The sequence below is a fragment of the Triticum aestivum genome, chromosome 6D, assembly GCF_018294505.1.
Source record: "Triticum aestivum cultivar Chinese Spring chromosome 6D, IWGSC CS RefSeq v2.1, whole genome shotgun sequence".
Lineage (NCBI taxonomy): Eukaryota > Viridiplantae > Streptophyta > Magnoliopsida > Poales > Poaceae > Triticum > Triticum aestivum.
In genome coordinates, this window is record NC_057811.1 from 176,339,690 (window position 1) to 176,352,597 (window position 12,908).

The window sequence follows — 12,908 nt, forward strand, 5'->3', positions numbered from 1 at the left end:
TTAAAACGTCAGCAATGCTTCATGTTACCGGAAGCATTACGATCAACAATGACATTCGTCAAATATGGGATTACTTTAATGGTGGCATTGCTTGTTTACCAGATACAGTAAATCAACAGCAGCTAAAGAGTTGGTTTAAGGGCATGGGACCGTGGGGACACCAGGACACTCAGCAGCGTAAAGGAGCAACTTACTTATCATACTGGGGAAAACAGCAGGAGTACCATTTGTAACACAGTTTAATTGCATCATATCACTGGAGGCATTAGATTAACAATAACACTGGTTAGACATGTCCCTAAGGTAACAGTGCGATCGCTTCATTTTACATGCGCCCTTGCATTAACAACAGCGAAAGGTTGGTATAAGGACATGCGACAGTGGACGCATCAGCACAATGTACCTACAAGGAGGCATAAAGTGGTGATGCCGAGTTTGTTCATGCTCTGTGAGGGCAGCAAATCTAATCCTGGAGACCTTTTACTATGTGAGGGCAGCAAATCTAATCCTGGAGACCTTTTACTATGTGAGGGCAGAAAATCTAATCCTGGAGACCTTTTACTATGTGAGGGCAACAAATCTAATCCTGGAGACCTTTTACTATGTGAGGGCCGCAAATCTAATCCTGGAGACCTTTTACAATGTGAGGACAACAATTCTAATCCTGGAGACCTTTTACTATGTGAGGGCAGCAAACCTAATCCTGGAGACCTTTTACTATGTGAGGGCAACAATTCTAATCCTGGAGACCTTTTACTATGTGAGGGCAACAAATCTAATCCTGGACATACTCTGTTGACTTGTCCACCACCCGCCACTTTCTATCCCTTTTTCAACCAATAATAGATCTGTTCCTTATCTACTGCGTTTTCCCATTATTTCCCTTTTCAACCAAGAGACCGGTTGGGTATCCGGTCTCTACTACTTTCACCATATTATTTCCTCTTTGAATCAAGTCCTAGATTCATGCTACAACTTCCCCCCTTTCTTCGTTGTTTGAACCAAGTCCTAGATTCGAATGCATGAAGTAGCTTTACCTCTAATAATACTAAAAATTTAGGTGGCTTTGGAAGAGCTGATGGGAGTAGAAAAAGATGCACATGCAGACACATGGGAAGCTGGGGCGGTAGAGCAAGGCCGCTTTCGAAGAACTTATACCTGAGGGTCGTCGGGATGTCGGCAGCGGTAGGTCGGATCTGCGCATAATATGGCAGGGAGGAAGAAGGGTCGGAGGACCTCCTGAGCCGGCGCTGTGTCGGAGAGAACAACACAGGCATATGATCGGGCCCCTTCGGCAGCTGTGGGTTTTCTCCCTCGCCGGCGATGACCGCGTGAACGATGCACCTAGTCCTCTACACACACTAGCCAAAGGGATCCGGCCGGATCTGTGACCAGCGGTGAGCAGAGAGAAAATCTTGCTACCACTGTCTTGTTTAGATCTGGAGAGGATGAGAGAATAAAGAGAGCAACCCTAGTAAAGCAAGCGCTCAGGCCCCGGCGTACATATATAGTGGAGTGATCATCTTTTTCTCTCCACAACAAGCATTTCAATTTGTGTACGTGGCATTAAAGAAAATAAACTCTCTATTTAAGGTGAGTAACTTTACGACTCCTACTTACTACTACTACTACCTCCGTCCTGGTTTATAGGTCACCTTCGTAGTTCGTGCCAAATTTTGACCAAATATTTAGCTAACAAAATGTTAATGCATGTCAACAAAAATTATATCGTTGGATTCGCATTTCAATATAGTTATCAATGATATAATTTTTGGTAACATGCATTAACATTTTGTTAGTTCAATCTATAGTCAAAATTTGACACAATATACAATGGGGACCAATAAACTAGGATGGAGGTAGTAGTAGTAGTATTGTTCACTTGTGCTCCCCGGCCCTCCATTCATTGACCAACCCCACGGGTGAATAAACATACAGTACTAGTATTTATATAGAATGGACAAGCTCGAACTATTTTCGCGTAGTTAAAAGTTGAGGGCGGTGCTTTTCCCGGGCAGTACGCGCGGCAGTTTTCGCGTAGGCGGTTTGACAGGGAGGCGAGGAGGGTGAGGGAGTAGCGGATTCAACTTACTTACTGCTGGAAAGGTCGAGCTGTCTGATTTGACGGTGCGTTACTGCTGGAAAGACTTGTGATATGACTACTCACTATAGTCCTGAATTACTGGCGGTACGACCGGGGTGATGCCCCTCTTCCGTTCCGCACTCTAATCTGGTGCATGACACGTCGACCCGGATGTTGCCTCTCCCACATGTCGGCGAAGTACGTAGGAGGAGTGCGAACCACGGCAGAGGAGTGCGAACCACGGTAGCCCAGTGAATCAGCAGTAGAAAACAATGTGCTGATATGGCCATAAAAAACAATGTGCTACAGTCCAGACTGTAGCATGTACAGTAGTACTCCTCTTTGTTTGGATCCTTGAGTTAGAGCTAGTTTGGGTTGAAGTAGCCTCAAATTATCCAAACAGGAGGGGTTAGTTTGAGCTAGTTTGCTCTAACCCAGCTAAAAAAACTAGGGACTAGGGACTTTTTAGTTGGGACTAGAAAAAGTCCTAGGACTTATGAACCAAACAGGGCCTCAAGCACCTATGGAGGCGACTGACGCTCGCGTCTATCGCGTGTCAGGAGACGTTCCCGTCGACGACGAGGTGCCTATGGTGCCTATTGTGCACCGCGACCAAGGCGGAGAGGAAAACGAGAGAACCACGTATTTATTTATGGTGTAGACTCACTCATTTTGCTCCATATGTACTCCGTCTCGGTGTAGTCTAGTCACTTGTTGAAATCTCTAGAAAGGCAAATACTCCTTTCTGGTTTACAGGGCTATACTAGCAAGTAATAGTGGTCTCACATAGCAATTTTTTCTCATGCAAGAGCCTGGCTATATGCGTGCTCCAAGTTTCGAAACTGCCACGTTCGGGTTGCGCTTGGCTCTTCGCCTCTTCAAGAAGACAAACAATGATGTTACTACTCCCTCCTTTCCGGTTTATAGGGCTCAATTAAAAAATCTCACCAACCAAGGTAGATGGTGAGTGGTGGAATACTTTTTGTAGTTTGCAAAAGCACCCAATTAATGCTCTTGTTTTCCTCAAAAAATTATGTTTACCAATGCATTAATTGCAATACATGCATGCATAAAGTACATGCATTGGTCAATTTTCTCTTAATAGTTGCATGCAATGATTTAATGCACCTTAGAATCTGAACTTATGATGGGGGAACAACCAAATTGAGCCTTATAAAATGAAAAAACTAAAATTTTGAGATAAGCCCTATAAACCAGAAAGGAGGGAGTACTACTGCTTCTACAGTAGTATTGAATCCACTGCTGCATGTCCGTCCACGGCGTGCGGGAGGGATAGCCACCGCGTGCATGGGCGAGGGAGAAGGCGTGTAGTAGTAAAATCAAGCTTCTCCTCGTTGTATGAGTTGACGCGACACATTATAGCACTGGCCCCACATGGTTGCCTCTAAACTTGGCTGAAAGACCCGCAGTGTACAATACTCCATTTGCTGCAACCTCTAACATTTACCCCACCACAAATTAAAATATATATTCCTGTCTTGACCAGATGAGCGTGCAAACTAGAATCACCAGGATGACAGGTAGGGCCACAATCTTATTTTAATAAAAAAAGCATGGAGCCGACCCCAACGATTTTAAGCTTACAAGCACGGTACACACTATCCTAGACTACTCTACACATGAAACTGCCACATGAGCGTCTGGGCTGCGCTTGGCTCTTCGCCTCTTGGGGAAGTCGAACAATGATGGACTACTACTGCAGTGGAGGAGTACTATAGTATGCTTCTGGCCATCTGACACCGATTGAACTGCTGCATGTCCACCGTGTGCGGGAGGGAGAGCGTGTAGCGAACGAAAGCTTCTCCTAGTCCTGCCAGCCACCACGCTCATGGGCGAGGGAGGGACGCAGCTTCATTGACTTACAGCTCCTACCTTTGCGTCTATGATAGGTGGGCCCAACAGGTCGGTGGCCCACCTGTCATGCAGCCAAAGGCAGGTGCGGTTAAGGCGAGAGGGCGTTGTAGTAATCAAACTTCTCGGTCTTGTATGAGTTGATGCGACACATCAAAGCACTGCACTCGATATATTTCAATAATTTGCGTTTACTAATGCATTAATTACAACGCATGCATGCATGCCGTGACTCTCCTTTTGATACTTGCATGTGTTGATTTAATGCACCTTGAAGTAGTATGAATATGTGATGGTAAAGCTTTGTAATAAGGCGAGAGATGGTTGTGCACGAGGAGGGCGAGATCATGCAGACGGAACAGGACCCGACGATGGAGCTCTCTATGGTCTCGATGGACCTCACCTTGCTCCACTGCCCCTTGTGCCTCCGCCCCTTGAAGCCTCCAGTGTATGAGGTTCGAATACACCTCCTCCGTTCGGCTGATCGAGCAAGGTGCAGGTTTCTTGATTGATGTGTTGTTCGATTGATTTGTGTAGTGCAAGGGAGGGCACCTGGCCTGCGCGGACTGCCGCATCGAGCGCCCCAGGAACCAGTGGCAGTGCCTGAAGTGCGAGCGTGGCGGTGGCTTCGACGTGCGGAACACGGCGGTGGACGCCGTCCTCTCCTCGGTGAGGGTGGAGTGCCCGCACGAAGGCTGTGGGCTCTACGTCACTTACCACAAGCTCGCCGATCACCAGAGCGTGTGTCCGCTCGCGCCCTGCAAATGCCCCGTGCCGGTCTGCGGCTACCAAGGCCCGCCGCCGGCGCTCTCCCACCACATCAGCACCGTGCATCCCATGCCCGTGCATAGGATCCAGTACGACAAGGTGCTCCAGCTGCAAGTGCCACTGTCGGAGCCACGGCTCTTGCTGTTCGCGGAGGAGGACGGCTGCGCGTTTTTCTTGGTCGGCAGCGTGCTTGACATCGGCGTGCCTATCGCCATGTCGGTCATCTGCGTCAGAGCGGGGTCATCCCCACTTCCGCACTATGTAGCCAAGCTGTGGGCGAACGGCCCGCCGGGGGAGCCCAAAGGCAGGACCGACGCCGTCAAGGTGGAAATGGAGGTAACAAGCAGCAAGGATCCCGGCGGCGTCGCCGTGCACGAGCTGACCTTCTTCACAGTTCCGCCCAAGCTGCTGGCCGGGGCTAAGCTGGTGTCCCTCCATATTCAGATTGACAAGCTCACGTCCTAAATGATTCTACAGTGCCTTCTATTTATCTTAGTAATATGCTAATATAGGGGGTTAGCTCGGTCTACTTTAGCTTAAGAGATGGCGGGCTTTGGTGGCGATGCAGCAATTACTTCGACATCAGATCAGCAGTTAAACTAATTTCCAACAGTCGAACGGATATTTTGTGTCTGTTGGATATAAAGATGTTACAGTAACTAGCTATGTTACCACATGCCTCTCTTTCTTGATATGTGTGATGTTACAGTAACTAGCTATGTTTTCTCATGCCTCTCTTTCTTCATTAATTACATGCCACATCATCTATTTTGCCTAGATAAGTGTGATGTTACCACCTATGTTACTCCCATTGTGGGTAGTCTAAGGCTGGTCATAGTGGAGAGTATATGACACTACCCACTATGAAGGTACTAGTAACATAGACTAGTAACTAGTCTTATGCTACTCTCCACTATGACCAACCAAAGTCGAGGCGCGGATACCAACGAGGGCCTGGTTGTGTCTATACTTGGACAACTCACCCGACTGCATGCGCACCAGGCAGACGAAGCTCGTGTCGTGTTGGTGCTGTGTGTGGCCCGCGCATTAACCAAAACCCCATGCCTCCATCTTAGCCTCCGTGTTTTAAACTTCTCAATCTCAAGGCCAAGGAGCAACGTGAAACCTATGATAGAGCCAATCGGATGGTTGAGAACAATACAATTCGTAGCTACAGGTGCGTGTGTGAGAGAGGACGAGTGTGTGCGTGCACCTCTTCTCTTCCTGTATAACGTACTAAACTCAGAGTACAAGTGTATGTGGGTGGTCGACCTAGGGAGCAGTGATGGTGCGTGCGAGAAGTCTCGAGAGATAGGTGTAATGCGTCTGAAAAAAAGACTAGTCTATAGCTCGCCACGAGGCTATTCCTGTCGAACGCCAAGCGTAAGATATGTATCCGACGGTGCTAGTTTTTGCACGTACACAGTAGTAGAAAAAGAACTAGTACCATGGCATATGCTACACCACCGCCGAGAACACGTGCCCATGTTACGCCATCCGGGAATAGTGCCACACTTCGAAACTATAACCGTCAATAAATTTTGAGCGTGTCTCGTCACATTCCAAATTACTACTACTACCACGCTATATTTAATTGCAAACCTGTTCACACCGATCACAACCTAAACGGCTTCCCACTTAGGAGCGTATTAGTAGTACTCGGTTATAAATACTACTATGCCAAGATGACTGCACATTCCTCCTCAACTCCTCATCAAGTCAATCAAGCCATGGCCAGCGTGAGTTCTGGGTCGAGAGATTTCCACCAGGGAGAGGCAAGCATGGAAGAGGAAGCACGAGAGATGTCCCGCCTCGTCGCGAAAGCAGCCGACATGTCCAGCCGCGCAGCAGTAGCAGCACAGAAGCCCTGCCGCGCCGCCGAAGCAGCACGGAGGTCCCGCCGCGCCGTCGATGTAGCAGACTGGTCCGGCCACGCAGCAGAAGCAGCCGAGATGTTCTGCCGTGCCGCCGAAGCAGCACAGAGGTCCTGCCGCACCGCGGCGGCCTGGGAAAATTTCTCGCGGGCAGGCGAGGACTCTTACAGGCGCATGCATGCGATGGTCCATAGCCAGATGGATCAGATCTCCGGCTGGGCGAGGTTGCAGGACGAGGCTACCGGCGTCATCCGGCAACTATGGGAGGGCAATGCGAAGCTCCGGGGCGAGCACGACCTGCTGAGGGCGAAGATCGCCGGAAGGGCGAAGCAGGAGGAGGAGACCGCTACCTTGTTGCAGAGGACGGGCGTCATTGTCAAGAAACTTATGGACGAGAATGCCATGCTCCACATCGAGCGCAATAGGCTGGTGGAGGAATCCATGGATGCTGCCAAGCAGCGTATTAAGGACATGAAACTAATGAAAGAGATCATCGCCCGCCGTGAGAACTAGTCTCCGCGACCTGCAGCGCATAAAGAAAGTAGAGATCAGTGAGCGAGATCGTTGTATGCGTCTTCCTTCTTCTTTTGCCCTTGTGTATTTCGGGCGTAGCCGCATGTGGCTTTTTTAATTATCTTCCTAATTATGTAAGACGATTATTATCCACTCTCGTCGTCCTTATATATATATATTCATCAGTCTTGCTATAAGTCATAGTAGATGCTATATAGGTCCGTTGGATCTTACATCAAGATCCGTGCAAATTTTCTTTTCAGATTTTTTCTCTCTTAAATCTCAGTCGAGTGAGACAATGCCACGCCATTAAACAGAGGCTCGGGCGCCATTAATGGAGACCTTGGGAGAGAGGTGGATGTCAGATGGAGGTCAAAGGGCTCTCCTCCCGATAAGCACACGCAGGGGTCTGATCGCACACCTCCCGTACTCAAATAGCTACCCTGCACGGCGCCTCCTAGTTAATAAAAAAGGGTACGCGTGGCGGCACGTAAATGGTAAATAGAATGCCCACGGTTTCAATAATACTTGTTTTTCCGATTGTAACGTGACTGTACTTGTTCCAAAATGACTTTGTTGATTGTTAATGTGTGCACCTTCGCAAATTGGACAGCAAAGTTACCACAGCATGTTGGTGCCATGACATGACACCAAGCCAAGTTTCATGATTTTCATGCGTGTTTCGGATTTACAGGAATTAAAAAACCAAGTTTCTCAATGTTTCCAGCCGAGACACGACGCCCAGATGTTTGAATTTCATTCCCATTTCTTGCATGGGACCTAGAAATTTACCCGAGGACACACATGTGATTTTTCAACCAGCTTTGGTGCACTGGAGCATGTGCTTGTATTTCAAATTTGAATTATGCACACAAAGGTGACACATTCCCTCTCAAAACCACGAGCCTTCTTGAGAGAAGCTCCGGTTTGCAAGAAACTTATACCAAAACTTGTTCCTATTCTGCCAATTTTTTTACCACAGCATGGTAGTACCATGACATGACACCATGCCAAGTTTCATGATTTTCAGACGTGTTTTGGATTTACAAGAATTTTAAAACCAAGCTTCTCAATGTTCTCGGCCGAGCCACGATGCCCAGATGTTTGAATTTCATGCCCATTTCTTGCATGGGACCTAGCAATTCACCCGAGGACATACATGTGATTTTTCAACCAACTTTGGTGCACGGGAGCATGTGCTTGTAGTTCAAATTTGAATTATGCACATTAAATGACCAGAAACTCAATTAATGTATAAAAAAGGCCAAACGAACCCAGAATAATTCCAAAATTTAACAGGGCACTCATGTAGTTATATGTTGCCTCTGTAAAGAAACTCAAGGGGGGCAGCATATATTGTTTCACACTCAAAGGTGACACGTTCCCTCTCAGAACCAGGAGCCTTCTTGAGAGAAGCTTCGGTTTGCAAGAAGCTTATACCAAAATTTGTTCCTATTCGGCCATTTTTTTACCAGGGCATGGTACACTAGTAGAAAACAGGGCTTTGGTTCAGCCAGAAAAGAGCATTAATCCCGGTTGCATTACGAACCAGGACTAATGTGAGCATTAGTCCCGGTTCGAGCGGCTAGGGCACCGTACATGCATTAGTCCCGGTTCAAATGGGACCTTTAGTCCCGGTTGGTGCCACGAACCGGGACTAAAGGGTGCGATGCCCATTAGTACCGGTTCGTGGCACCAACGGGTACTAAAGGTTAGACCTTTAGTCCCGGTTCGAGCCACCAACCGGTACTATTGGGGTTTGAGGCATTAGTACCGGTTCATGGCACGAACCGGTACTAAAGATCGCCTTTTCAGTTTTGTAAAAAGCAAAAGAAAATGATAAAAACTTCAAAAATTAAAACCCTTCCAGATGTAGTTATGTTACTACATGTACTCGTTAGGAAAATTTAAAAACTTAAATTTGGACATGTTTTGCAAAAAGTGTAGGGAAAATGTAAAACGGCTATAACTTTTGCATACGATGTCAGAAAAAACGTATAATATATCAAAATTTTCAGCACGAAAATCCGCATCCGATTTTGACGGCCTACGGCCTGTTTGCAAAATTTTAGAATCCTCAAACTCTAAAAGGAAAAAAAGTTATGCTCAAATTTCAGTTTTTTTGAATTTTTGTTAAATCTGGTCAAACTATGGTCAAACTACTTATTCAAGAAGTATTAGTGTTACTAAATAATTATTCAAGAATATTAGTGTTACTAAATAATTATTTCAGTTTTTTTGAATTTTGGTCAAATCTGGTCAAACTGTGGTCAAACAATGGTCAAACTAATTATTCAAGAAATATTAGTGTTACTAAATAATTATTTCAGTTTTTTTGAATTTTGGTCAAATCTGGTCAAACTATGGTCAAACTGTGGTCAAACTATGGTCAAACTACTTATTCAAGAAATATTAGTGTTACTAAATAATTATTGTTTTTTAGAACAATAGTTTCAAACTCAAACAGTGAAATGTGTGACTTCATGCTCAAGCTAAATTCCTGAGGGTTAATAGGATTGACATCTTACTATTGTCAGGAAAACAACAAGTGCAGACTTGGAAACGAGGGAGAATAGAACCCAGAAGTTAAGCATGCTCGGGCTGGAGTAGTGAGAGGATGGGTGACTGTCCGGGAAGTTAGATGATTTGGAATGATGAGGGGTGATTAGAGATTAGAGGTTAAATTGAGCAGTGATGAGGGGTTATTAGAGATTAGAGGTTAAAATAATTCAGAAATTTGAAAATAAAAAAAAATTCAAAAAAATCATAAAATTTCCTTTAGTACCGGTTGGTGTTACCAACCGGGACTAAAGGTGGACCTCCAGGCAGCGGCCACGTGGAGGGCCTTTAGTCCCGGTTTGTCTAAGAACCGTGACTAAAGGGGGAGGCATTAGTAACGACCCTTTAGTCCCGGTTCCAGAACTGGGACTAAAGGCCCTTATGAACTGGGACTAAAGGCCCTTTTTCTACTAGTGGTAGTACCATGACATGACACCATGCCAAGTTTCATGATTTACAGGCGTGTTTTGGATTTACAAGAATTTTAAAACCAAGTTTCTCAATGTTCTCGGCCGAGCCACAATGCCCAGATGTTTGAATTTCATTCCCATTTCTTGCATGGGACCTAGAAATTCACCCAAGGACACACATGTGATTTTTCAACCAACTTTGGTGCACAGGAGCGTGTGTTTGTAGTTTGAATTATGCACATTAAATGATCAGAAACTCAATTAATGTATAAAAAATGCCAAACGACCCGAAATAATTCCAAAATTTAACAGGGCACTCATGTAGTTCTATGTTTCCTCTGTAAAGAAACACAAGGGGGGGGGCAGTGTATATTGTTTCACACTCAAAGGTGACACGTTCCCTCTCAGAACCATGAGCCTTCTTGAGAGAAGCTCTGGTTTGCAAGAAGCTTATACCAAATCTTGTTCCAAATTGTCCCAATTTTTTACCACAGCATGTTAGTGCCATGGCATGACACCATGCCAAGTTTCATGATTTCTAGGCGAGTTTTGGATTTACATGAATTTAAAAACCAAGTTTCTCGATGTTCTCGGCCGAGTCACGACACCCAGATGTTTGAATTTCATTCTCATTTCTTGCATGGGGCCTAGAAATTCACCCAAGGACACACATGTGATTTTTCAACCAACTTTGGTGCACCGGAACATGCGCTTGCAGTTCAAATTTGGATTATGCACATTAAATGTCCAGAAACTCAATTAATGTATAAAAAAGGCCAAACGAACCTGGAAGAATTCCAAAATTTAACAGGGCACTCATATAGTTCTATTTTGCCTCTGTAAAGAAAATTTGGGGGGAGGCAGCGTATATTGTTTCGCACACAAAGGTGACATGTTCCCTCTCGGAACCACGAGGCCTGTTGAGAGAATCTCTAGTTTTGCAAGAAGCTTATACCAAAACTTGTCCCAATTCAGCCAAGAATTATATACATATGAAAACAGGGTTTAGATTATCCCGAACATCTCGCCACCTAGACCAATGTACTCTGATTTGAATTCAACATAAAATGGATACAAATATTTGAATTGGAGATCGTATGTTACATTTAGTTTATAGTGAAATATGATTACTGCTATATGCATGTTTTTTGTTATCAAGATAATATTTAAATGATTGTATAACTTGACAACAATCGTATTCAAATAAGGAAAATTGATTCAAATTTAGTCCATATGGTAGACGACAATATATATGTTCATAGGGTGGAGTAAAATGTTCATATATGATGGAAGATCAAAATGTAGGACTACATCCATTATAAACCGCAAGGTCGCCTAACGATATATTTGAATTCAACATAACGTGGATTCAAAAATTGAAATTCGAGATACTGGCATTTGTAATCATATAAAAAGGGACATGACTCTTTCTTTTGGTGGGAATTGATTTGTTTTTTGTTGTTGTTGAGGGAAGTGCGAATTGATTTGGTACTGTACAGGGTAACCTTGTTCTCCCTTTTTTTACATTTTTCTTGTAGATTTTTCAATGACATTTATAGCAATATAGTAAAAGGGGACATGACTCTCTTGTGTCTTGTATGAATTATTTTTTGTACACGTTAAGTTTGTTCTGCCGAACAAGGAATCCGCGCCTTGTTATCCCGAAATTTTAAGCTCGAGTATCTTTTGTCTCTTCTGCTTTGAAACTCCTGCCTCTTCAACCCGCGCCGCGCCTTGTTATCCTGAAATTTCAACGCGCGCGAAAACTCCCTCCTCATCCGAAATCGGCCCCGCAGCCCAGACACGCGAAATCCCCCTTCTACCCCTCAGCCGGAAATGCCGGCTCGAGGTCGCGGTGTCAAAACCGGTGGCGGTACGATGGTAACTTACCGTACATTTCGGACAAGCGCGTCCCTAAGCCATGGATCCCCCTAGCTTCCCCTTCGCCCCCCCATTTGTACACCGATGCCGCCAAAACCCACGAAACCCCACGCTCCTTGGTCGGCCTGCCGACCGCCGCCCAGCCAGAGACTCTTCCCCAACGACGTCGTCCACTGCAACAGCTCGCTGTCCCTCATCCACCGCACTGGATGAGGATCCGTCATTGATCTTGTCGTCCCGCCAGATCAGCCGCCCCGTCCTCCACCTCCAAGGAGCTGCCCCGATGTTTGCCTCGTCTATCGCGCCACCTCCATCCCCACAGCTCCGTCTTGACCTGCCCCACCGGAACCGCAGCACCCTCACCAATTCCTTCGATGAAGCCGAGGCCATCTCGGCGCCACCAACGAGGTTCTGCACTCACCGCTGCATTTTATCTTTTATTCGATCTCACGGGGCTACCGGTGCTCGATACCGAGCAGCCATGGCGAGTCTCCTTTGACAGCGCCGTCGCCGGCCACTTCATCCACGACGTCTCTCCCCCATGTTGTTGCTTCCCCGGCGGCCACTTCATGCTGCTGCTCTGCTCTGCTATTGCTGTCGGTCGTGCTGCTGCTCCGCTCTTGCTCTCGTTCGTGCTGCTGCTCTGCTCTTGCTCTTGCTTGTGCTGCTGTTGCACGACCTCTGACAGCTACAGGAGTTGCTGCTTTAGCACTCGCTCGCGGTTCTGTTGCACGACTTGCTCTCTGCTAGTGCATTCCCTGCTCAAGCGTCTGCTAATTTAGACCACTGCTTCTCTGCTACTAGTGCTCGAACACCCTAAACATCTATTGCAATGCTCTTCTACTAGTTCAATCATTTTCGATAGTAAAATTCAGTTTCGACTGTAAAGTTCAATTTCTTTAGTTAAGTTCAGAGTAAACAGTATTTACAGCAACTGTGGGAGCGGCT

General features: G+C 46.0%; 1 protein-coding gene across 1 annotated transcript; it reads left to right on the forward strand.

Annotated features, from left to right (window-relative positions):
• The first annotated feature begins 4,326 nt into the window (after positions 1–4,326).
• LOC123143664 (E3 ubiquitin-protein ligase SINA-like 10) lies at positions 4,327–5,188 on the forward strand. The gene is made up of 2 exons (XM_044562616.1): positions 4,327–4,410; positions 4,493–5,188. The coding sequence occupies exons 1-2, from the start codon at positions 4,327–4,329 to the stop codon at positions 5,186–5,188; spliced, it is 780 nt and encodes a 259-aa protein (XP_044418551.1).
• Positions 5,189–12,908: the final 7,720 nt, after the last annotated feature.